The 26,349-nt window shown below is 41.2% G+C and overlaps 1 protein-coding gene across 1 annotated transcript; it reads left to right on the top strand.

The window, feature by feature from the left end:
* The first annotated feature begins 1,476 nt into the window (after window positions 1-1,476).
* On the top strand, window positions 1,477-13,761 carry LOC100145144 (rab9 effector protein with kelch motifs). Its single transcript, XM_002941741.5, has 11 exons — window positions 1,477-1,636; window positions 2,617-2,802; window positions 4,523-4,613; window positions 4,702-4,891; window positions 7,254-7,376; window positions 7,474-7,661; window positions 7,780-7,976; window positions 9,030-9,121; window positions 9,377-9,431; window positions 12,981-13,078; window positions 13,304-13,761. Exons 1-11 carry the CDS (start codon window positions 1,554-1,556, stop codon window positions 13,507-13,509), a joined length of 1,509 nt encoding a protein of 502 aa, XP_002941787.1. The 5' UTR covers window positions 1,477-1,553; the 3' UTR covers window positions 13,510-13,761.
* The last annotated feature ends 12,588 nt before the right edge of the window (window positions 13,762-26,349 follow it).

Below are 26,349 nucleotides of genomic sequence, written 5' to 3'. Positions count from 1 at the left end.
TTAAACTAAACAGGCCAGCGGGACGCGCTGACGTCACACGTACGCACGGGCGCAACCTTATAAAAGGGCCTGTTGCCGCCGTAAAAGGAGCCGCATAAGGAGCAGGAGCCACAAGGAGCAGCAGCGTCTATTGGGGGCACTGTGTATGGGGGGCATTTACTATTGGAGGTACTCTCTATGGCAGCGTTTTTCAACCACTGTTCCGCGGCACACTAGTGTACCGCGAGATGTTGCCTGGTGTGCCGTAGGCAGGGCACCAATGTACTAGGGGGGCACTGCTCTTGGCACCAATGTACTAGGGGGGCACTGATGCTGGGCACCAATGTACTAGGGGGGCACTGCTCTTGGCACCAATGTACTAGGGGGCACTGCTGCTGGGCACCAATGTACTAGGGGGGCACTGCTGCTGGGCACAGAGTTAAATTTTTTAACATTTTCTAATGGTGGTGTGCCTCGTGATTTTTTTCATGAAACAAGTGTGCCTTTGCCCAAAAAAGGTTGAAAAACACTGCTCTATGGGGCAATTGGGGGCTACTGCGTATGGGGGAAACTGTGTATGGGGGAAACTGTGTATGGCGGGGCACTGTGTATGGGGGAGCACTGTGTATGGGGGGCATTGTGTATGGGGGGCATTTACTATTGGAGGTACTCTCTATGGGGCAATTGGGGGCTACTGTGTATATGGGGGCACTGTGTATGGGGGGCTACTGTGTATGGGGGGCTACTGTGTATGGGGGACACTGTGTAAGGAGGGCTACTGTGTATGGGGGGCACTGTGTATGGGGGAATTGGGGGCACTTTCTATGGGGGCATTTAAAAATGAATTTTAAAAAAGGGGTGTGGTAATTGGGGCGTGGCCACAGAGACCCAAAAAGACCCCCAGCCAACTAAATAGTGACAGTGCAATGTCCATGGGTGGCAGCAGCCCCAGCAACAGCAAAGGTCACAACAAAATGGGTGACTTTTTACAGGACTGTTAGTGGTGCAATGTACATAGCACAGAATGACTGGATGTTCCACTGATATGAAAGCAGTGCTGCATGAATACAAACTCTTCCCTTTTACAATATTAGGGGAAATTTCGTTAAATATTTTCAATAACAAATTTATAACACATTAACTATTTACTCCTAATACTAGTTTTATTACGCTAAAACAAATTTCCCACAACGGTGAGAATACACATTCTAGGTCATACACAAAGCACAGACTGGGATTATTATGGAAACCGTAAATACAGTCCACTTTAACGCCTCCTATAAACGCTGGTTGGCGGGAATATGATTAACGAGCCATTTGGCAGATACCTAGAGGCGTGGCTTACGCTTACTAAGCAGTCAAGGCAAGGGCGGGCGTAATTTATTTTTTAGGGCGTGGCCTTGCGATACAGGCGCCGATAGAGCGGAGGGGGTGGGGATAGGAGGCGGAGGGTTGGGAGGCGTGGCTTTGTGGGACTGGCGCCGATAGAGCGGAGGGGGTGGGGATAGGAGGCGTGGCCCTCGGGTGTCAGGAAGTCACGGAGCGCGGGATTTTTCAATCAGACTGATGAACAGATGAATACGACGAAGAGCATGGAGGCAATTCTGGAATTTTTTGTGCTGTGTGATCCAAAGAAGCGGCCAGTCAGACTGAACCGGTAACCATAGCATTCGGGCTGATAATATTTCCTCGCTAATGCTGTATTTATGTCTTTTCACAGCGCCATGCATACTGCACAGAGTAGTATGGGCCTGCTCTGGCAACCTGCTGTCCTATTGCTCCATCTGTTTTATAACTTTGCTGGATTTTATTTGATTATATGCCTTATTTGGGGTTGCACCAACTTTAAAGGAGAAAGTAACTTAAAGTTTAGTCGGGGGTTTTCTCTACTTCTCTCCCCTCCCTATTAAGACACAAGATGATATCCCCACTGAGCAGCTGAGATGCAAAATAACAGTGGCACCTGATATACAGTGATGCCCCAACAGGCCTAATAATGAGTGACTATGGCAGTTTACAGCAACCTCTCTGGGACATACCAGAATATCCAGATTGCCAGCCCCTGTACCCCATCAGGGATCAAGGAACTAGACATTCAGAGGCCAGTCAGGGCTCTGCCAACTCTGTGTTCATGTAATGGGCGGAAATCGGAATATTCTGGCAATAGCAAGCGTGGCTGTAAGATGTCACGGATCAAGGTTTGTTATTGGGTCCTATACCATTGTATTTATGCACCTGTCTATTTGAATTAGGGCTATCCTGCCAGGTTACAATTCCGGGGTGACCAGTAGATGGTGCTCCCAGTTAAACATTTAATCTCTTTTAATTACATTTGACTCTGCTGATTAAATTATATCTGGTTGCTAGGTCTGTGAGTACACCATCAGAAAGCGGCAGATTATGAGGCAAGACTTTGTAATTAATTAACTTTTGATTTGTGTCCTCATTCATTTAGCAGTTTTTCTCTAAACCATTGCCACACAGTAAAATATAATGTGCTTGAGCCGTGTTTGTATGTTTATTGCTAATGCTGCACCGTAGTGTTTGTGATAAGCTATAAAATTAACATTAATACGGAAGTAAAATAATCTGTTAAAAAAAAGTGCATTTTTAAGACTACTATACTATCATCTCCAGGTTGCCTTCTGTACCAAAGGATGCACTGTGTTATTCTGCCCTGCTGCCATCTCCTCTACCATCCCAGCTGTTGATCTTTGGCTTAGGTGACTGGTCAGGGTTATCTGGAGGAAGCACAGTAGAAGTGAAATTGGAAGGAAGTGGAACCAAAGAGCACAGACTGGGAACGCTGACTCCTGAGTCAAGGTGAGCAAAACCATATCTTTTAAAAAATGTCATATCTTTTTACTGCCATATAAATTTTCTGCACTGACATGTTGTTTAATAGAGTATTTTATATTGCTGTGGATCATCTGCCCACATCTGTCCCTTACAGTAATGGAGCATGGAACGTTTTGTCACCTACTTTATTTCTCACCTGCAGATGGGAGACAAATCATTGGATATTGCTTAAAAATAGACTGCATAGCAGGGCCATCACAAGCATGAAATCACATGAGAGAAAATAAATGCACCATATGTCATTGTCTTTAAGGACATTTTATGTTGAGGCTAGTACCAGCAATGCTGCATTCTGCAGCTGTTAGGGAGGTGACAGCCGGGAGATTAGTTGCCTTGGGCGACTAATCTCCCCGCAATGCCATCACACCGGCAAGAATGTAAATCGCCAATGGGATGGCACATGTGTCGCTTGAGAGTTTCCTCTCAAGGCAACTTCCGATGCGTATTCCATCCCACCGGTGATATACAAGGTAAAAGTTCTTGGACCTTAGTTATTGGTCTGATAACCTGATTAAAGCCTATTAATTCTCTGACAAGCTAGTAGCACTGGCCCATAATCAGCATGGCAGTTGAGATACACTATAAGCAAAGTCTACTCTTTAAACAGTATCCACTGCCTTGCTGTTATTACTGGTCTTAAACAGGGATTAATTAGTTCATTTTTGGCATTTTTCACTTTGTGGTTACACAGGAGTGCTGTAAGTAATTGGTAAAAAAAAAAAAAATAGTTGAAATCTCTATGTCATGCTGGTGTGATTAGCTTTTCCCTAGAGTTCACTATCGCAAATCTATATAGATTTCTACTTGATATATATTTAAGAGACCCCCTATCCATGGAACAAAGACTTTAAAACTACCATTACCATTAAATGGTTTCAGATATGGGGATCCACTGCCAGCTGCTCTAGAAATATTTTATCTTCCTGGCAGCCAAGATGGCAATTGCAGATTTCTGAAAATCAACTTGTATCCCCATTTCCCATTTTAAAGAAACTTTAAACTGGGTTATGATTAATGAAAGGCTAACCAGTATACTTACAAATAAACGTGAGAAATTCATGAAAATATAGGAACCCTGGTATACCTATTCTATTTCTGAAGATGAGTCCATGTCTTCCTTCTCACTCTAGATCAGTCTTTGAAATAAAAGCCATCATGTAATACAAAATGTCAATAAAAACTTTATCAAGGCCATACATAAACCGCTCTCCCACAGCTGCCCTTAGAATTTCTCATTCTCTGTACCATGGGACCTCAAAGGCATCATCAGATCATAAATGTAAGATAACTCTCATCTCTAATTCTAGTTTGAATAAACCATCGAGTTAACTTCATAGTTCTTTACTCAGTTCCTCCATTTTCACAAACCCAGTGAGCTTTACTTGAATTGTCCTCATTATAACAAGCCATCATGAGAGGGTATATGTAACCAATGACCTAAGTAGATAAAGTATCCTTCCCTATCACATGCCTGATATAAAGGGTATATTTGAAGAGATACCATACGATACTGTTAGACAAGGGTAAAATTACCCTACTATAACAAAAAGTACAAAATCTTACTCACAAGGCAACAAATATTCTTCTGTGAAAGATTTTCTGCTATTTTTGCAGTCAATGCAACCATCAAACTGTGCCTTATATCTACAGTCCTCAGCAGTCCTGTCTCCTGTCTTCCTTACAGATGCTTCCTGTGGGAATCTGACCAAAACCCCGACACCAGCATAATGTTACAAGAGGGAAAGCTGCATATCTGCATGTCGGTTAAAGGGCAGGTAAGGTATAGGGGAGCTGTATGAAGAAGATATTTGTCATTTTCTATAACTGGAGTGTGTGAATAATGCTTGCTATTTTATTTTTTAGGTCAATATTAATTCTACTAACAGGAAAAAAGAGCATGGAAAGCGCAAGAGAATTAAAGAGGAAGAGGAAAATGTTTGTCCAAATAGTGGACATGTAAAAGTGCCTGCTCAAAAACAGAAGAACAGTAGTCCTAAGAGTCCAGCACCAGCAAAGCAACTTGCTCATTCTAAGGCCTTTTTAGCAGCACCAGGTGAGAAACTGCAGTGCAACCCTTGCATTTTCCCTTTTCACAAAATATGGCCTCGGAACCCCTATGGATTCTTGTCAAACACAACCACTGGCAATTCTCATATAATTCTTGCTTTAAAACCCAGAAAAAAGTCCTTACTCAAGAATCACATGATAACCTTTTCATACAAACATCATATTGCATCCATTACTGCTTTGCCTTTATTGTTTCTGATACTTGGCAAAATCTTGACTTCCTAGCTGAGACAAAGGAAGCTGCTGGTCAGGTTTGTGTGTGACTGACCAATGCGTGATAATGTAAAATGACCAATCTTCTACACTAAATATTTCACAGATTACATGTCATTTAAGTTATGTGCATCCCAACGTTTATTAGAAGTGTCCTTGATATTGATCATGTAACCTTATCTTTTGCTGACTGAGGGCCTGAGGTTCTGCCTCTTTACACAACCAACTTTTAAAATGCTGGGTCTGACAGTTTTTTGCTTTTTGATATCTGCTTTTAAAAGAAGTCAATAAGGTATTTGTTTAACTTTACTCCTTCTTTAATGATTCCCCCAGTAAGTCAAATTCTATTCTTGTGGTTCAGGCCGGTGTGTTTCTTTCATATACCTAACCTGCCTGGGGTACTTGCATGCAAAGACTTGAAGTGTGCAAGTGCATATATTTTTAAAAACGGGGTTTTTAGGGGTTCTGGTCATGCAATTGTCAAGCTACCATACCATGTCTGGGTAAACCCCTTACCAGGGCACTGGTTTCAGTCACAGAATTGATCCTCCCCACCAATGGCTTTTATAGGAGAGATTGCCAAGACCAAACGGTTGGTTTTATATTGTTAAACCTTTCCTACTTGTGGCTTTTAAAGTAGAGAGGTTGCCTAGACTAGGATCCCCAACCTTTTTTTAGCCACATTCAAATATAAAAAAAAAAAAAAAAAGATAGCAGCACAAGCATGCATTTGGTAGGCCCTATCTGGACTGGCAGCTCTGTTTGGCAGTACATAAGTTTTTTATGCAACTAAAACTTGCCTTCAAGCCAGGAATTCAAAAATAAGAACCTGCTTTGAGGCCCTGGAAGCAACATGTTGCTTGCGAGCCCCTGGTTGGGGGATCACAGTCCTAGACAAACACCCATTTTTAAAGGCACAAGACCCCGATTAAAGGAACAGGAGCAGGGTTCTACCATCATATGGAAGTTTGTCAAGCCACCATACCACGTCAAGGTAAACCATGTATGGTGGTGCTGTGTATATAGTCCTGCACCTTTCTTTGGGATGAGGGCATTGGTCTCAGTCACAGGATTTATTTCCTCCCCACCCCCAGCTAATCTGAACAGATCAGTTGCACAATTGTCTATATATAGTTAAATTCCATCTTGTATCATATGCAGGCCCATTATATAATAGCATGAGATTTTAGGCGAATGTTGGCTAGGCCTGTACGATCTGTTGCTACAACAGTGTTGTACAATACAGGAGAACTGTTTTAATACAGTGGCCTATCTCCTAAATGTCCCCATACATGGGCCGATAGTAGCTGCCGATATCGGTCCCTTGGAGCATTTTGGCAGCTAATCGGACTGTGTATGGGCACTCCCGACGGGCCTGCCCAACTGATATCTGGTCTGAAATTGGCCAGATCTCGATTGGGCAGGTTAGAAAATCTAGTCTGATCGGGGACCGCATCGGCTCGTTGATGCGGTCCCCGCACCTATTTTGCCTATGCCCATCATTATAATTCGATCGTTTGGCCCCAGGGATTCTCCCGATATTGCCCACCCGTAGGTGGGGGGATATCGGGAGAAGATCCGCTCGCTGGGCGACATCGCTGGCACAGGCATCGCAGGCACTATCTTGTGCCTCCTTTGTGTTCTCCTGACAGGAGCTGACCCAGTTAAAGTTAAGCCAGAACTGGCTTTAACTGTGCATGCTTGCTTTTGGTGATCAGAGAGGAGAGGACCTGAAGAAGCAAGATACTTGCCAACCCCTCTTGGCTACTGCAAAACAGGAATGTTTAGGGGGGGCCCCAGTGGTGCAATTCCGGAGAGGGTCCAATTTACTATGCAGGCTTTAATTCTCTAACTGTATTCCAAGGGACCGATATCGGCAGCTATAGTCGGCCCGTGTATGGGCACCTTTAGCGAGGGCAACTCAATTTCCATTTCTATATTAACCAAATACAAATTGGTAGTGGACCATTGTGTGTGGAATGGTAGCATTATCTACTCTTTTTGAACAGGGACTATAAAAACCTTAATGGGCATGCAAAATTTTACCAACTTGCCATAAAGAACAGAACAGTGTTTATATCTCAAAAACCTTTTATTTGTGTGTTTTTTTTTTGTTTTTGTTTTTTTTATATTAGCTGTGCCAACTGCACGCTGGGGTCAAGCGCTCTGTCCTGTCAACTCTGAGACAGTAATCTTGATTGGTGGACAGGGAACACGTATGCAGTTCTGTAAGGATTCCATGTGGAAACTGAATACAGGTAACACATGCCAGATTTTTAAATTTTTCCTTTATTCTACTTCATAATCCATTTTAAAATTGTGTTTAAGCATGCTAGTAAGTCATATTAATTTCAGATAGGAGCACATGGACTCCAGCTGAGGCATTGGCAGATGGCCTTTCACCAGAAGCTCGTACTGGGCACACAGCAACCTTCGATCCTGAGAACAACCGTATTTATGTGTTTGGAGGTTCTAAGAACAGAAAATGGTTCAATGATGTACATATTTTGGACATTGAGGCCTGGCGATGGAGGAGCGTGGAAGTAAGTAAACTAAGTAGTTGATATCTGATCATGTTATTTGTTTTTAATTCACTTACAAGGTATGTTGCACTGCACCATCCACTCCTTGTTCTACTTTTGTATTTTCTCTTCATCTCAGGCACAGGGCAAAGTTCCCCCTCTCTCTTATCATACGTGCTCTCTGTTTCGAGGAGAGCTCTTTGTGTTTGGTGGGGTCTTTCCACGTCCTAATCCTGAACCTGATGGCTGCAGCAATTTACTCTACATTTTTGATCCGCAACATGAGATTTGGTACCAGCCTATTGTCCTAGGAAAGACCCCTTCGTCACGCTCAGGGTAAGCAGGAGAGGCATTTAGAGCAGAACAGAGTCTATAATCCTTTGGGAAATGAGTCAGGAGAGCATGTGGTTCATTTTCACAAGTGATGATGCCACCCTTAAATCAATCTGTAACTATAAGTTTTAGAGGAGATGCAAGTGCCTATTTATATTAATAACTAAATCTTTTTTGTGTTTTGTGTATAAAAACATAGTAAGTTAGGTTGAAAAAAAGATGTACGTACTGTTACCCTCCCCCCCCTTTTTTTTTTGTTACCCAAAATCAATAAAAACCATATTAAGAAAAAAAGATGTACGTCCATGATGTTCAACCATAATGCCCATATATAACCTTCCTAACTGCTAGTTGATCCAGAGGAAGGCAAAAAACCCATCTGGAGCCTCTAATTCGCCGCATAGGAGAAAAAATTCCTTCCTGACTCCAACATGGCAATCGAACCAGTCCCTGGATCAACTTGTACTAAGAGCTATTGCCCATAACCATGTTCCCTCACTTGCTAAAAAGCCATCCAGACCCTTCTTAAAGCTCTCTAATGTATCAGCCAGTACGACTGGTTCAGGGAGGGAATTCCACAACTTCACAGCTCTCACAGTAAAAAAAATCCTTTCAGAATATTTAAATGGAACCTCCCTTCTTCTAAACTGAGTGGGTGCCCTTGTGTCTGTTGGAAGGACCTACTGGTAAATAAGGTTATTATATGATCCCCTTATATATTTATACATAGTTATGTCGCCTCTTAAGCGCCTCTTCTCCAGTGTAAACAAACCCGACTTGGCCAGTCTTTCTTCATAACTAAGACATCCCATACCCTTTACCAGCTTAGTTGCCCTTCTCTGGACCCTCTTTAATTCAATAATGTCCCGTTTGAGCACTGGAGACCAACACTGAACAGCATATTCTAGATTGGGCCTTACCAGCGCTCTGTAAAGGGGGAGAATAACACCCTTCTCCTGTGAAAATCATGTATAATTTTTATTGTGTTATTGTGTCCATAATTTGTCAACATGCCTGTGGGTGATGTCTGTGACAGCATCTCTTCCTCTTTACTAGGCACTCTGCCTGTCTGTTAAACAGAGAGCTGTATGTTTTTGGTGGATGGGATACTCCTGTTTGTTACAATGACCTCTACGTACTGGATCTGGGTAAGTAACCCATCTATGTAGACACACAGAGCACCTGTTTAGTGATCATTCTTAAAGCAGGATGAAGATTACCACCATAGTGGATGTTATGTCCAGTAATAAGCAAGAGAAGCCTGTTTATTAGATCTTGCTTCATTCTAATTATATGTCATCCTAATCCTTTAGTGCAGCTGATAAATAAGTCCTAAATGCAATGCAAATGTTTTTTATTAACACCATTTTATACTTCTGCTCCCTCCCCAATTTTCCTGGCAGGACTCATGGAGTTCTCTCTTGTTGAGGTCACAGGATCCTCACCCTCTCCTCGTTGGTAAGGAAATTACCCTAATGATAAAGTTTAAATAATACCAAGGGTCTGTTTTTTTTTTTTCAAAGCTCTATTATACATAAATGAAAGGATAATTTGATATTTCTGTTGGTACGTTCTTCCACATGCAATATTGATGTGGCACACAGCATAGGTGGTGTAATAATTGCCAGGTAATACCCACTCCAGGCATATGTAACATCCCCTCACAAGATCAAAAGTGCAACACCATATCCTCAGACTTATGCAGGCAGATTTGCTTCATGTTAAAATAAAACAGATGAACAAAGTTGGCACTTATGTCATAAGTAGGTACAGTCACTTACATCATATACAGTTTTAAGATTGAAATGCAGTTTTGCATCAAGTTATCAGAGTACACAAAGAGTTATGTGTGAGTTAAGGTGGCCATACACGGACCGATTTTTTACTTACAAACGACCGATTCCCGAACGATCCGATGCTATCGTTAAGTTATTGTATAGTTGGTGGTGTACGAACGATCGTCGGCCCACTAAACGAGCCGACATTATCGTCCCCAAAATCGATCGGCCAGGTTTAAAAATTTTGGTCGTTTAACGATAAAATCTGCCAGTTGGTGTGAGTGTCAGACATTTGTCTTTCAACAATTGTTCTCTGCGCATGTCACGATTGCCAGCAGCGGAAGTCAACGACATCGATCGTACGTAGATGTACGATCGTAGGTATTTTACGATAATGATGCGACAAAATCTTTCCCGAATTATCGTTGCCCGTGGATGGCATATCGTATGGGAACTCGATCGCCATACGATCGTTTGTCGATATAATCGTTCATCGCACAACGAGCGAAATCGCCTCGTGTATGGCCACCTTTAGTCATCCAGTGGGGATACGGGGGTTGGCGTCTAGCTAGGGTTCCCATAATTTCTCAAATTTCCCAGGTCCCCCGGGCATTGTATGTCAGTTTGATCAGTGGCAATGTACCGGTTAATAGTTCAGCCCATTGTTGAAGTGTGGGAGAAATGGGACTCATCCACTTCATTACTAGCTTTTTTGCATAAAACATGAGAGAGTGTAATAATGTTCTAAATTTCTGAAGGGGCACTAATTTGTCTACTATTTTTAACAAGCAGGTCTCAGAAGACCTGATGTCAGAGAAACGGGTATTCATTTATATAGTGGGTGACTTCTGCCTAGTATGTTGTTAATTTAGGACAATCCCAGATCAAATGGAGGAAACCTGCCTCTGCCATATCATATTTCATACATTTAGATCTTTCTAGTTTTCCCATGGACTTAAGTTTCGGAGGGGTCTTGAGTGATGCAAAACAATTCTTGGTTTGTATCTTTGCCCAGACTGGGGGTGGTAATTACTTCTGGCAAAGGAGGGTGATCCTTCTTCAGTCTGTATGGCTTCTAATGAGCCCACAATTGCTGAATGCAGTACAGTTAGAAAGTTACTGTGGTCTGGATTGAACCAGTTATGTATGTAGGATAACTGGGATGCAAAGTAATAATTTTGTAAGTGAGGCAGAGCAAGCCCCCCTTTTTCTTTTGGAGCAGCAAGCTTCAGCTATGATATTCTTGAGGCTTTGTTGGCTAAGATGAAGGAGATTAGTTCACTGTTTAGTTTTTTACTTATGTATATTATAGAGTTCCACAGTGGATACAGAAATTTAGGCAAATATAACATTTTAAAGAGATTAATTCTGCCCCATAGCGTCAGCGGTTGTTTATTCAAGTGAGGGATTACAGATTTGAACTTGGGATGGGCTCTAAATTCTCATTTACGTACATTGATAGATATCTGTTGTAACTATACTACCGAGGTAGCGGAATTTGGATATTAATGTAAGTTTAGGGGTGTTTTCATCATGTTCATTTTAACTAGGGGAACAGATTTAATAACTAGGCTTATTCAATAGGAGAGAGGAGTAAGGCTTTGGTCTTAAAGGAGGCACATCCAAGCGAATATAGGCAGCACTCCGTCTGAATTCATTAAAATGTCTTAATTGTCACAATGCGGGCAGCAGCAGCAACGTTTCAAGCCTAATTGGCTCTTTATCATGCTAGAATGGGTTTAATGACTATGCTTATTCGATAGACAAGGGGAGTGAGGCTTGAGTCTTAAAGGAGGCATATCATTACTTAAAGGAGAAGGGAAAGTCATTTTGGCATTTTACTGCTAATAGATTCACCACATTAGTGCCACCTAGAACACTATATTTATTCTGCAGAAAGCTTTACTATACCTAGGTAAAGAGCCATAGAAGCCCCCTTTGATAACAGCTGCCATTTTAGCTTGGTCTTGGTAGCTTCCTGCTGCAGTTCTAGCCATTGGAAGCTAAGATCACACATTCCTAAGGGTGGGGGAAGTGAGTTATGCATTCTTATGGGAGTGGGGAGCAGGAGAAGGGAGGGGGAGAGAGGGAGAACTGAGCAGACTCAAGCCCCAAACCTGACGGAGCCCTAAAAGAGGAAGTCTGATACCAAAGAACATGTTCCCAAAAAAGGAGACAAGAAATCCTGTATTTATTTTGATAGAATGAAGAAGAGTGGCTGTATTTACATATACCTTTCTGATAAAGCTTACTTAGTTTTTTTTTTTACCTTTCCTTCTCCTTTATAACCTTGTAGGCATAAAGTCTTGTAGGCAATAATAAGTAATATATGGTGATGGTTTTACTCTGGAAAAAAACTCATCATTATCTTTAAAAATGAGTCCTTTACTGGAGCTCCACATAGATCTGCTATGGTCCCTGTTTGTGTTTCTAAAGATGGGTAGACATGTTCTAATTTTCCCTACCAGAAGCACAGTAGGAGGAGGGTGGCCAATCGCATCCCTGCAGTCACCCAAGCAAAGAAAGGCATCAGGTCCACCTACAGTGCTGAGTGCTGCTGGTTCACCTCACAGCCTGGGAAAGGAGTCAGCAAACTAGAACTGATGGATGGGACTATTAGGGTTTTTGGACATATTTTCAATAAATCAGCCCAAAAAAGGAAGCACATTCCTTCTTTATTTAAAAGTGTATAATGCACTGGCATAATTTAGTTTTTTACACAATATGTCCCCTTTAAAAATAAATATCAAAACTGTATACTTTGTAAGGATGTGAGTCATTTTTAACTCATAACAGCTAGAGCTCTTGTCATCCTAGGGCAAGTAAATGGTTTGCTCAAGTACTCTATGGCTCTGTATTAGGGTACAGTACCATTATTGCTTATTTATCACTCAACATCAGTGAGAAATATTTAGTCAAGATGGAAGGTGTATTGTTTCCTTGCTATTATAAACAGAAATCTATTTTTATTATGGTGTATCATTTGTAATATAAAAGTATAAACCCATTTAATGTGTGATTTTCTGACATTTACTTATCTGTGCCCAACCATAAAATAAAATATGCATATCATTTAGAAACTCTTGATGTCTGCTTCCCTGACTGATACTCCTATTGCTGTTATGTTCTGCCTAGTATGTAGTTTTCCCTAGAAAGCTGCAGAATAAAAAGCAGTAAAATGGTGGTAGTACTTTTTTCATTAATACTAATATTCTCTCTATTTCCACAGCTGGCATTCTGCTGCCCCTGTGTCAGATTTCCAGTTCTTGATTCACGGAGGTTATGATGGAAACCAGGCTCTGAGTGACACCTACCTATTCAACACTGGTAACTGCATGTTTTTCTTTAGTCACTCATACATCCCATTTGATTAATTTACAAATGCAAAATTAACCGTTAGTGACTTGTAGACTCAGGGAAACCAAGCAACTCAGCATTTCTTTAATCTTGAAATATTGTAATATTCCTTTTGGTTGCAAGTTACCAACGGTTCATTCTGCTTGGTTGAATACATGAATATGCATTTTCATTAATAGCTATAACTTTACACAGTCACAAAGACATGGACTTGCCTGGATCATAGTTCCTTGCCCAAGTCCCCTCGGGCCGGACACTCCATGCTATCACTGCCAGCAGTAAAAGAAGAACAAAGTGAAGAGTGCAACCCTCGGGAACTGCTGATCTTTGGGGGAGGAGACAATGAAGGAAATTTTTATAGCGATGCTGTTAGACTAGACCTGACAGATCTTCTGCCATAGAGAATATGGTGTCAGGGTATACATCCCTAAACGCTATGCTTCTGTATATAATAATGTTTGTATATAACCGTATTTTATATATTGAAATTAATCTTTGAGTACGAAATGTAGATTTAGTTTACTACATAATGGTATGGGTGAGATTTCCAACTATTAGATTTTTATTTCTATATTGTGTTGTCCTTTTTTTATGTGTAACTCTTAAATGTATATAATAAAAATTAAAAAGGAAACAAATTGTATAACGAAAAATGTTTTGTTTTTTTAAAGTAGACCTCACAAATAATAGGCCCAGACTGTTAATCAAAATAGGCCTGGCATTTTAAGTACACAAGAGCCCCCCACCAGCCCACTAAATAGTGACTGTCTGGCATCTTATAGGAGCCCCTCTGCCACTGGCCAGAATCCACAGATCCAGTCCAGGCCTGCACTAACAGATTTTGGAGTACACCATACTGGGAACACTCCTCGCTACTACCGAAGGCCACACATTCTACATCAGCTGGAAGGGACTGTGCAGCAGGATCCAAGACTGTTGTTTTTTATTTAAAAACAATATGCATGGTTAAGAGCATTACTTTAGGTCAAAATGTTACCTGGTATAAATTGGCCTATCCTAACCAATTTGTTTTGTGTAACCAAAGCATATGATTAGGCGTATCCCTAACTTGTCTTGTAAAGCCCACTATAATCCAGATGTATAACTGAAAAGAGGTGAAATGATCCTTTTTAATAGCACTAACATATTTCATAGAGCTTCATAGCACCCTCTCAAAACACAAACTATAAACAAGCTACAAACATTTTCTGCCAATAAACCTCCTTTCTCAAAATGGTAGTGCTCTAGCCATGTGCCCCCATTGCTTAACCTTTAGTTCTGGCCCAAGTTTAAGTTATACAGTGCTTTTAATGGAGCTTTGCAAAATGTATTTAACCCTGAAATAATTGTTCTCATAAGGTTCATGGCGGCAGAGAATGTGTCTGGCTAATGTCCTGTGTGCCTTGATACAAAGACAACTTAGCCTGGGCTGATGCACGTATAACAAGCCTTCCCTCAATTGCATTTAGCAGCATCTCTATGTGGGTGCCATGGAGACATTTAATATGTGGGAGGGAAAGGTCTGCAACTCTTCAGCCATCACTTAAAACATTTGGGAACATTTGTACTGACCAAGTAGAAGATTTTTGCTACTTTGTTATACGTTATTAGTGCACAGTGTTAATATAAGCAATCTTTTTTTTGCTGTATAATACGAACGAATGTGCTGGTCAGTTTGTGACTAGCAGAACAGGGACTGTAAATACTCACAGTGCAGAATTCCAGCAGCAGGGGGCACTGTTTACCTGGAGATCACTCCTAGCAAACATATTGCTCATCGTGTGCAGAGATCTTATACTTATTGCAAATACACGTTTGATAATGTGAGTTAACCTGATGCAGAGTTAGTACTTATCTATAATAGATTATTATTGGAAATCTCCTGGATATTTATTACATACTTCAAGGTGGAAGGCTTGTCTTGATTGGAGAAAGTCTATGAATCAGGATGGAGCACCATGTTGCTGGTCGACCACGATCTGCACCACAATATACAGTATTATACCTGGGCTCTGTGGTATTTTGTAGATTGTAAGCTCTTTTGGGCAGGGCCCTCTTCACCTCTTGTATCGGTTATTGGTTGCTTTATATGTTACTCTCTATAAACAATATATGAAACCCACTTATTGTACAGCGCTGTGGAATATGTTGGCGCTTTATAAATAAACGATAATTATATAATAACCATTCTGCAGTGTCTACTGAGAGCCTGTAACTGGCAGCCCATCCCATGCAGAGTCCCGGAATTTAGGGTTAGGCACAAGGGATTAGGGATGTGCGGGTCAGCCTGAAACCCACGGGACCCATGGGATGTGGCATCCATACAACTTTCACAGGATTTGGGCTGAACTTTACTATGCTCCCACCCTGCCTGCAACCCTACTATGCCCCACTTCCACCTTCACACCTCTGTATTTATAGATTTGCTTCTGTGCACTCCACCCATTTTGTGACATTAACATATGGCAAACTGAATACATTAGAAAGCAGGCATTCTGCCTTAGATGTGCATACATACAGTCCATAAAATAACATGAATAAGTCTTGTGAGTGGGATAATCTGTTGTTCCTTATATTTCTTCTCTTTGTTCCCTTATAGAAATAGGAAATGCCCATAAAATAGGCCAGATAGTTAGAATTGAGGGACCCACTGGGAGTTTTTTTCTGAAATCCTTCATTTTTTATTATTTGTAGTTTTTTAGTTATTTCATTTTCAGTTCCGCTTCTCTCCAGTGGAGTTTTGGCAGCTATTTGGTTGCTAGTGTCCAAGTTACCTTAGCAACCAGGGAGTGGTTTGGATGAGAGACTGGTATATGAATAGGAGAGGGCCTGAATAGAAAAGTTACAAAATAAGAAGTAAGAATAACAATAAAACTGTAGCCTCATCGAGCAATAGTTTGTTGGCTGCCAGGGTCAGTGACCCCCGTTTAAAACAGTTGGAAGAAGGAAGCAAATAAATAAAAAAAACTATAATAAATAAATAATGCCGACCAAGTTGCTTAGAAATGGTCATTCTATAACATACTAAAACAGCTTAAAGGTGAACCACCCATTTAATATGATATTTCATTGAGTGTGATGGCGTGTAAATCAAAAAATCCACTTGGTGGGTCAGAACCTCCTGAAAGCTTCAGAGCTATTTCAAGAGGACAGTGTGCCATGTCCATGGCCTTTCTAGTATAGCAAGGTGAGTAGTTAGCCTACAATTGGCTGATGAGTCCCACCACTATTGTTTATGATTGGCTGGCAATGCTTCAATGCAACATGCTGAGATCCACTGGCTCTCCTGAATGGGCATGGGAAGTAGGTGTATAAAGCAATGGGGAATAACTGAGACTATGGGGCTCCATAAAACCAGGAGGTAGAGCTTAGTGCTGCCTGGGAAAGGCCATGATTTCCCATGGGATACGTGCAGTGTCTGGAGTCCCTGGGTAGAAACACTGTTCAGAGAAGCCTGACATTTGGGTGAGAATCTTGTCATTTGTGACATTTTGCACTGACACAGTCCCACAGCAATTGTCTACTACACAGCAATGTCACACCCAAGAAAAACACTAATCCTTTAAGTGCTAGGGTTTAGCCAATTCTTTTATTCTATTTAAAGCATTCAGCTTTAGATTCACTTTTAGCATGGAGCTGAGTTTTCTAAGGCAAGTTCTTTTCATGTTAAATAAACCTTACAACCAACCTTCGCTCTGGTTACCGGGGGTCACACACCCTAGCGACTAAATTACAATTAACAGTTGAGAACAGAAATGAGTTATGGAACGAAAAACGCTAAGGGGCAGATTTAGCAATTTTTTGTTTCAAAAAACTTTTTATTAGTAATTAGGAAGGCATATAGTAATACAGGCATTGCATTTGGTAGTTGGTGTTACATTAAACTGTCAATAAAATATTTCTAAATCTCACCGTCTCTTTTCTCAATACAGGAGTATAGTTTTCTAAAGCATTAGGTACAGGTTATAGCATAGGCAGGAAACCTTTTGGACATTAATTGTACTGCAGCCTATTGCAATGGAACTTAGATTTCAATAGTTTTCAATAGTTCATTTTGCCAATATTTGTGCCTGTTGAATCACAATGCTTTTATGATCTTTTGCCCTGCAATTTACATGAATTGCAGCAGACCATGATTTTATAATAATTAAATCAGCCCCTAAATTTGCCCATGTGCAGTAACCCATAGCAACCAATCAGCAGGTAGCTTTTACTGGTCACCAGATCAAAAGCAACCATATTATTGGTTACTATGGGTTACTGCACCCGGACGAACATAGTGGGGGTCATGTACAATCCAAGTACAGTAAGTGAAGGGCAATTTCAAATGCAATTACTATGTTGTATGTATGTATAACTTTATTTATAAAGCGCCACAAGGTTACGCAGCGCTGTACAATCTTACAATATACAAAATTACACACAGGGAGGACAAGTGTTATAATAAATAAATACAATAAATATATATAAATACACAGGGAATAAGTGCCATGTGGTATGACACACAGTAGGAAGGAGGTCCCTGTCCCGTAGAGCTTACAATCTAAGTGGTTGGGTAACATATGTTTTTTCCCTTAATTCAGCATTTCCCCCAGAATTCCAGCTTTGTTGCATTTATCAGCATCTTGACTGTTTTCCAAGTCCTGTTGGCATCATTTGCAGTGTTTGGACACAGAGTGCTGAGGGAACCCTTAAGCTACCACTTGGTCCAGAGTTGGTAGTAGCTCCAAGGTTCCTCTGCATCAATAGGTACAACTGTGCTCGATACAGAATGGAAGGCAGGAAGGACTGAGCGGCACTGAAAGCAACTATGCGGAAGTACAAAGAGAGCATTTTGACACCTTTAGTTAACTGGGTTTTGAGTGCAACTGACTGTGGGGAAATTTGTGCAAATGCAAGTGCGCTTGCAGTAGTAAATGACACTAGTGCCTTTTATTACATATGGGGCATAGACTCTATATCAGTGTAAAATGACCAGTGTACTGTAGCTGTGGCAGCTGTGTGGCCAGCATAGCGCCTATAAACATGACATGCCATAGAGCATTGCCATAGCTCAAATGCAGGGCATGTAACTGATGGACTGAAACTTTAAACCTGATTGGACATTACCTGAGTTGATCACAACTCAGTGGCCTATATACTATATATGGTTGATAAAGTATTAAAAACACAAGGGCTGTGAGATTTCTCTGGGATGGCCAAGCTGTCCAGGTGCCCTAGGCAGCCTGGTCGGCCACCTCGCCCCCCCCCCCCGCCTTTGGTGCGGAGGAGAGGGGCGTTGGGTTGCGATGGGTCATTGTCCCCGCCACTAATGACAAGCGGCGGGGCCAATGACAAAGGAGGAGGAAGACTAGCGGGCACATTTACTAATCCACAAACGTCTGAAAAGCGTCCGAATGCATTTTTTTCATAATGATCGGTATTTTGCGACTTATTCGAGCGCTCAATACGAAAAAGTCGCGACAATTCGCGAAAGTCGTAATGGCTATGAAAAAGTCGCAACAATTCCCGAAAGTCATAATGGCTATGAAAAAGTCGCGACAATTCCCGAAAGTCATAATGGCTATGAAAAAGTCGCGACAATTCACAAAATTTGTAATGGCTATGAAAAAGTCGCGACAGTTTGCACAAGTCGTAACGGCTACGAAAAAGTAGCAAAAAATACAAAAAAGTCGCATAATGTTCGTTTACCAATCCGAATTTTTCCCATTCGGATTCGTGGATTAGTAAATCAGCCCCTGAGGGTAGGCAGGTGAGGCTCCTGCCCGGCGCCCCCATTAGTTGTGCCATAGGCAGCTGCCTCTTCTGCCTACCCATAGTACATGCTTGTCATAGTATAGCTTATATATTCCAAAAACTGTAATTAGGTGACTGATATGACTGCAGCTTACTATAGTTGTAATCTTAGTGAGAGGTAACTGAGGCCACCCAAAAACTGAACAAAAATGGGATTTTTTTTTTTTTTTACAGGTATAGGTCCCATTATCCAGAATGCTCAGGACTAAGAGTATTCCGGATAAGGGGTCTTTCCATAATTTGGATCTCCATACCTTAAGTCGACTAAAAAAATTTTAAAAAATGAATTAAACCCAATAGGATTGTTTTGCATCCAATAAGGATTATTTATATCTTAATTGGGATCAGTTGCAAGGTACAGTTTTACTACTACAGAGAAAAAGGAAATCAGTTTTAAAATTATCAATTATTTGATTAAAATGGAGTCTATGGGAGACAGGCTTTCCATAATTCGGAGCTTTCTTGATAACGGGTTTCCTGATAAGGGATCCTATACCTGTATATTTAATTATTAATCGTGTATTATACAGTAACCAGTAAAAACAAGGGTAATGAATCAGCAAATAGTAATAAGTCAACTGCTAGAAGACTACAGGAAGCAAAACTTTGCTACGATTCAAAACTACTTTTCTAAAATCCTCCATTGTAAACCAGAAAAATGTTCTTATACCAAATTCACAAATATTTAAGACTATGCTAAAGGCATAGCATTTATTACCAGAATGATTGGGGACCTGGCGTTTACCCATTTATATATGAAATAAACCCAACAGGATTGTTTTGCCCCTAATATGGATTCATGCAGTTTAGTTACCATTACGTACAAACTACTGTTTTATTATTACAGAGTAACTGGAAATCATTGTTACAAGAATTATTTGCTTTAAATGGGCTCTATGAGAGATGGCCTTCCTTTAATTTGAAGCTTTCTGGATAACAGATCCCATACTTGTATACAGCTTATCATACGTCGTGGCACAGGATGAGGACAGAAGAAAACATTTTCTCTAAACAGCTATAAAAACAAAAGCCATGATTCACTAATTGCTCATTACTCATATGTACATGAAGTGTTCTCTTTCAGACAGAATTTGCTTATCTCTCCTGCTCTTATTCCTTATTACAATTATTTTTTTTTGTGAATATCTCAGTGTGTCAGGATAAAAATTAAAATCACCATAATTTCCTTTTCATTCAAACAGCTGCGCCCAGAAAGGATTTCTCACCCCTTTCCATCAGTGATAAAGATAGAAACTAGGGATGCGCCCAAGATTCAGCCTTTTTTCAGAAGGATTCAGATTTGGCCGAATCCATGCCCCTGGTCAAACCGAATCCTTAAAATCACGTGAATTTTTGTCACATAAACATAGCCCTTCCTTGATTCGGTCCAGATTCGGCCAAATCTTTCACAAAGGATTCAGAGTTTGGCCAGATCCTAAAATAGTGGATTTGGTGCATCCCTAATGGGGACCAATGTCCCTCATCCATGCAGTGTTAAGGCTAATAGCACACAGGGCATATTTACATTGCATACTTATGAAGTGTATAAACACAAGCAGATTCAAGTCGATTTCAGGATTTTCTTTTTACTTTCCTGTACTCCATTGCAATTATCTGCATTGCATCATTGAGTTTGCCTAAATACATAAACATAATAAACATGTGGTGGTTACCATTGTGTTTCCATTGCCATCAATACTCACGGAACGTTAATTCCCTTTTTCAGCCCATCAAAAATAAATGTGTTTTCCATTTGGCTGATACAATGGATTTCAATCTGAATTAACTATTGGTGTAATTACACAGTTATGGGAATTTTTTAAAAACACCACATATGGCATTAGTCTAAATAGATGTTAACCCAAACAGTGTCATACTGGGGATCTGGGGCTCTCCGGGGCTGCCACTTCTGAGCACCCGACCACCAGCAGGCATGCTCTGACCTGAACCCACCCTCTGCCAACTCAGACTTGGTCCAAATTGGCATGCTGTGATCTCATATAGCAACCATGTCTGATATCACTGAAGGCAGGGTGGGCAATTGTGCATGAGAGATTGACAGATAAAGGCAAGTGAGTTTGGGCTGGAGGGGCTCATAAGGACAAGTGCCAGACAGATTTTTTCGTGGTACCCCAGTGGACTAGTCCGACCAGCACTGCCTCTTTGCTGCTCTGAAGCAGGCAAGTTGATGTTTACCCTCTTTACCCTCTCCGCCCCCGTTTTTCACATCGAAGAAGGCAGAGGGGCCCAAATCTATATCCCTGAATACTGCAGGTTTCTATTAAAATTATATCAAAGAAAACAGCCGGCTTTTTTGTGTACCCATTGAGAAGAAAGAAAAAGCAGGAAGAAGAGGAGCGCTTTGTGGTGCTCGCTAGTAAGTATCACGGGGGAGGGGGGGGGTTGGTCTAACATTTGGCAACCAGAGATTTTAAATTTAGTTCCCCTTTAAATAAGGAATAGCAGTTTCCCTTATATCAAGCATTGACACACGTGTGCAAAATTATTAAAGAACGCAATAAAACTGTTGAGATGAATTGTGTGTCTGGGATTTCAACAAATTAAATAAATAGAATCTTCTCTCTCTTGTGGTACAAGTGCTTATGAAGTGGCAGATAATCAGGGAGATCAGTTCTGTATCTGTGGGAACACATCTGCCTAATGAGCATCAAATTAATATGCTGCATAAAGTATCATCATGTAGAAAAACTACAGCTGCCTGATGCCTCCAAACCTAAATGTATAGTGAAAGGCAAGACTTGTTTACATATCTAATGTGGTACATCTAACATGCAGTATTCAATATGCTATCCTAATAAATGCTAAAGCATTTATGTGTACAGGTATGAGACCCATTATCCAGAATGCTTGGGACCTGGCGTATGCCGGATAAGGGGCCTTTCATTAATTCAGATCTCCTACCTGCTTAAAAAATTATTTATAAAGTAATTAAACCCAATAGGATTGTTTTAGCTCCAGTAAGGATTAACTATAACTTAGTTGGGATCAAGTACAAGGTGCTGTTTTATTATTATGGAGAAAAAGGAAACCATTTTTAAAAATGTGAATTATTTGATAAAAATGGAGTCTATGGAAGATGGCCTTTCCGTAATTTGGAACTTTCTGGATAATGGGTTTCATAAGGGGTCCAATACCTGTATATTTTATATCATTGTACAGTGGCATAACTACAGAGGAAGCAGACCCTGAGGCTGGGGGAAGGGGGTGGAGATGCAGGGGACACGGGGGGATGAAATTGTGTCCCAGACCCCTCTTTACTTTTAGCACTAACAGGATTATACTATTTTTGCTTCACTCACTCTGACACCCTCTTCACACTCAGTATATGGTCCCTGCTTGTATACGCAGGTTAGCTCAGACAATTTTGTCATAGAACTTAACACACACTTGCACAGGGTGGTTTCAGCCTATATATACAGGATACTAGTAAACAGAATTACACTTTGGGCTGAAATTGACATGAGTGTGTCTATTTCTGTACTGAAGGTTATTTTGGGCCTCCCTAGAAAATTTATATTTATTCTCTGGCTCCAGTACCTCAGCAGGTGCAAAGGAAAAGAGAAATGATGAAATGATAAAAGACTGTAGGGGTCATTTAAGAATGCAGTCACAAGTGACACAATAAACTCCACTATTGTGCTTACTGATGACGTTCACACAAGGTACTTGCATTCAAACACACTCGTACAGTTTTGGCAAATGCCAAAGTTCACCTGTCTACCCTTATCCTTAACATGGCACTAATCAAAAAAAACACACACCACCCTAAGTGAGTGACCCAATGTTAACTGCAATTTGTGTCCAATTTACTACTGCTAGGGATGCCACAGCCTGGCTTAACCCCCCCCCCCCCCTTCCAAATTCCCAAATTAAAACATGTATCACCGCTATTACAATTAATGAAAATTTGACTTCTAATTAGGGTTTCTGGATAACGGATCCCATACCTGTATATTTTCCCACACACTGACTATTATGTAACAAAAGACAGCAATATGTTTTATTTGTAAATTATTATATGTATTTCAAAGCACATCTTATGCATATTTTCCATGATGGTATATTTTTCCTTTTGCTTAAGTATATTCCTGTATTTCTTGTGCTTTTAAAATAAAAAACAAAACAAAACAATAAAAGGTTATTGTAAAAAAATCATTTAGACATTGTGAGAGATGCAATGGGAAAGATCATTATTTGGCGTGTTTGCCAGTGTTGAAGGTGGGATAAACTGCCTGGTTCTGCAGCAGGTAATGCTGTGTTTAAGTTACTGGCTTAGGAAAAGCCAAATTAATAGGTCCCTGAAGTGAATGGAGGGAAAGCAGGAGAGACCCTCCCATTCCATACTCCACTTAACATATTTTGATTTGGCCAGCTGTAGGTAGCTGTTGGGAAGAATTGGCCCTAAAATAAACCTGTGTTTTGCCTGAAGATGTGGTATCCCTGTCTCTATGCTCCAGATCCTCTGCATGCCTGCCTACCATTGATAATTCCCCCAGAATTGCGTGTACAGGCAGTCAGCATGTCACAATATGTAATAAACACAGTAAGATTGTTTGACAACCAATAGGGATGTAGTTTAGTTACCATCAAAAGCTACTGGGAAAAAGGATATAAAAAAAAAAAAGAAAAAAATAGAATTATTTTGTTAGAATGGACTCTTTGGTAGATGGACTTTCCATAATTGTGACCTTTCTGGTATTGTGTTTCACACACCTATTGTTATCCTGTATTTTTATAGCAGCAGCAGAGCCTGCATTTTTTTTCACGCTGCGCATGCGATTTCAGCAAATCGCCGAAGTTGCCACGCGAGGCATTTTCGGCGATTTGCCGAAATCGCGCCGCCGCGTGTGCCATCCCACTGGCGACTTACATTTTCGCCGGTGGGATGGCAATTCAGGGAGATTAGTTGCCCGCGAACAGGGAGATTTGTCACCTCTAATAGAGGCGTGTGCCATCCCACCGGCGACTTACCCCCCTCTGTGTGGCCCCCCACCTGTCTGGCTGCTTTGATGGCTTACTCTTGTGTAAACTTTAAATGGTATCAGTACTGTGGTTAACTGCCCCCCCTGCATGGTTCTCACCTCAGATACAGGCTGTATTGTTAAAATATGTAATCCCCTGTGTTGTTCACACCTGTTAATCTCTGCATTGTTCACCCCCTGCAGTGTTCACACCTCAGGCTCAGGCTGTAATCACCCCCATTGTTCCCCTGTTCACACCTCAGACCCACAAATAATCCCGCACACTACAAAAAGAACATATACTGAGGTGGTACTGCAATTAAAAAGTTTTTTGATATATAGTTATTGTGCAGACTGTAGGAGCAGTGCCAGCATTGTGTCACTGTATGCTGTCTGTGTGTGCCATACACATAGGGCAAGCAGAGTATGGCACACACAGGCAGCACAGGGCAGGCAGAGTATGGCACACACAGGCAGCACAGGGCAGGCAGAGTATGGCACACACAGGCCAAGTATGGCACAAACAAGCCAAGAATGGCACACACAGTCAAAGTATGGCACATGCAGGCAGGGAAGGCAGAGTATGGCACACACAGGCAGGGTAGGGAAGGCAGAGTATGGCACACACAGGCAGGGTAGGGAAGGCAGAGTATGGAAGGTTTTTGCTGTACTACAACCATTAATATGGGTGTGGTCATGTGATAACATGGGTGTGGTTTCAAGTGGGTGCGGTTTCAAAAAGGAGAGTGGTCAAAACTGGCTTCCATTATCGGCCCTCCACCAGGTAGATCGGAAAAATTCCGGCCCTCGGTACCACAGAAGTTGGACAGCACTGCTCTATGTTATCTTCAGGTGCTGTTGGCTAAAGACAAGCCCAACTGCAAAAAGGTTGCCATAAAGATAGTAAAGAAAAGGAAGCTGCTATCAAGCATTACAGGCAATGCAGCTGCGACTGTTGAGGGTCAGGTATGGAAGTTGCCATTATTACACTGAAGTCTGCGTATTTAACATGCCAGTATAGATAAAGGAAGACGTCAAGGTCACAGGGAGTTCCATGAATCTAATAAATGTGACTATATCAGAGCTGGGGTGGGGACAAAGCTGCGTTCATGGTTGGGCTGTATCTGGGCATTGTTGGGCAAAACTGGGAATGGGCCACTTTGATACAAACTTTGGCAGGCTGACATCTCTACTTTGTATGATTAGTCTAGTGCCAGATTCTGGTGACTTCCCCAGTTTTATATTACAATTCTTATTTTTTTGTTACAGGATTATCTTTTCTTTGTCTTGGATTATTTTGTCGGGACATTACATCATTTTATGTCTCAAAGAGCACCCCCGGACAAAGAGCAGCACAGTGTAAGTATTTGGGATAAGGATGTAGATATCCAATCAGCCCAGTTAAGAAAGTCCCTATATCTTCTGCAAATCCTAGGCTAAGTTTATGGTGAAAATAATGAACCTACATGGACCCATTAGGCACATTTTGTTATATGAGTGCCACATATGCAGCCAGGAAGAACTAGAACAAGTATATATCTTATTTGCTGATTTTGTACAGCTGAATTCTTTGTTCGTCGCCTCTACCTCCCGCAGATGCGTATGGGAATTCTTTCCCGCCGGCCAGAGAATGATTAGCGCTGCTCTGCATTATGAAGGCAGGGAAGTGCAGGGTTGTTTCTCACTAAGATTTGCCTCAACAATATATAATACAAAAAAATAAAACAACCCCGCTCTGCTTCCCTGCGCTTGGGAATGCAGAGCAGCGCTGATCGTTTCCTTAGGCTGATGCCAGACGTGGCGTTTTTACGCTGCGTATTTTCTCCGCCTAAAAACGCCGCACAACCCACACAGCCCCTGAGTATGGCGTTTTTCAGCCTGGCCTTTTGCCTAGTACTGGTGACGCGGCAAATCCCGTTTCCCATGGTGCTAATAGTGCAAAATAGTAAAAACACTGCGTATTTCCGCAAGGTCTGGCAGCTGCCTTTGTGTACACATAGGAATAGGTTGCTTTGCAAATAACGGCGTATTTCGGCAAACACATGAAAAGTCCGCGGTGACGCGTTTTCTAGCGTATTTACGCATAGTGTGTTTTCCATCGAGACTGTTTAAGTTATTACTATGGATGATGATATTGTGCGTTTTTCAGCCGCCAGAGAATTAGAAAATACGCAGCGTAAAAACGCCACGTCTGGCATTAGCCTTACTACTCTGGCCGGCCAGCCAGCTGGGAAAGGATTCCTGTATGCAGCTTCAGAAGGGAGAGGAGACAAATGGAGTTTCATTTGGATCCTACCAATTTAAGGTATTTTAATTTTTTTTTCTCAATTTATCAGATTCTTTGCTGCTGAAATTTCTCCGGATTGAAATTCTTGCACGACAGTGGAATCATTTACAAGTAAATAACTGTTTTCCTATATTAACTATATAAGTATATCATTAATGATATTATCCCTTAAACCA

The sequence above is a fragment of the Xenopus tropicalis genome, chromosome 4 (assembly GCF_000004195.4).
Source record: "Xenopus tropicalis strain Nigerian chromosome 4, UCB_Xtro_10.0, whole genome shotgun sequence".
Classification (NCBI taxonomy): domain Eukaryota; kingdom Metazoa; phylum Chordata; class Amphibia; order Anura; family Pipidae; genus Xenopus; species Xenopus tropicalis.
Note: the sequence above shows the minus strand (reverse complement) of the source record. Positions and strands in the feature narration are given on the sequence as shown.

Excerpts from the sequence above, each read along its gene's own strand:
- LOC100145144 (XM_002941741.5), top strand. The coding sequence starts at position 1,554 with ATGAATACGACGAAGAGCATGGAGGCAATTCTGGAATTTTTTGTGCTG. Across the intron at positions 4,614-4,701 it reads GCATGTCGGTTAAAGGGCAG|GTCAATATTAATTCTACTAA; the intron begins GTAAGGTATAGG and ends TTTATTTTTTAG. Across the intron at positions 13,079-13,303 it reads CACCTACCTATTCAACACTG|TCACAAAGACATGGACTTGC; the intron begins GTAACTGCATGT and ends AACTTTACACAG.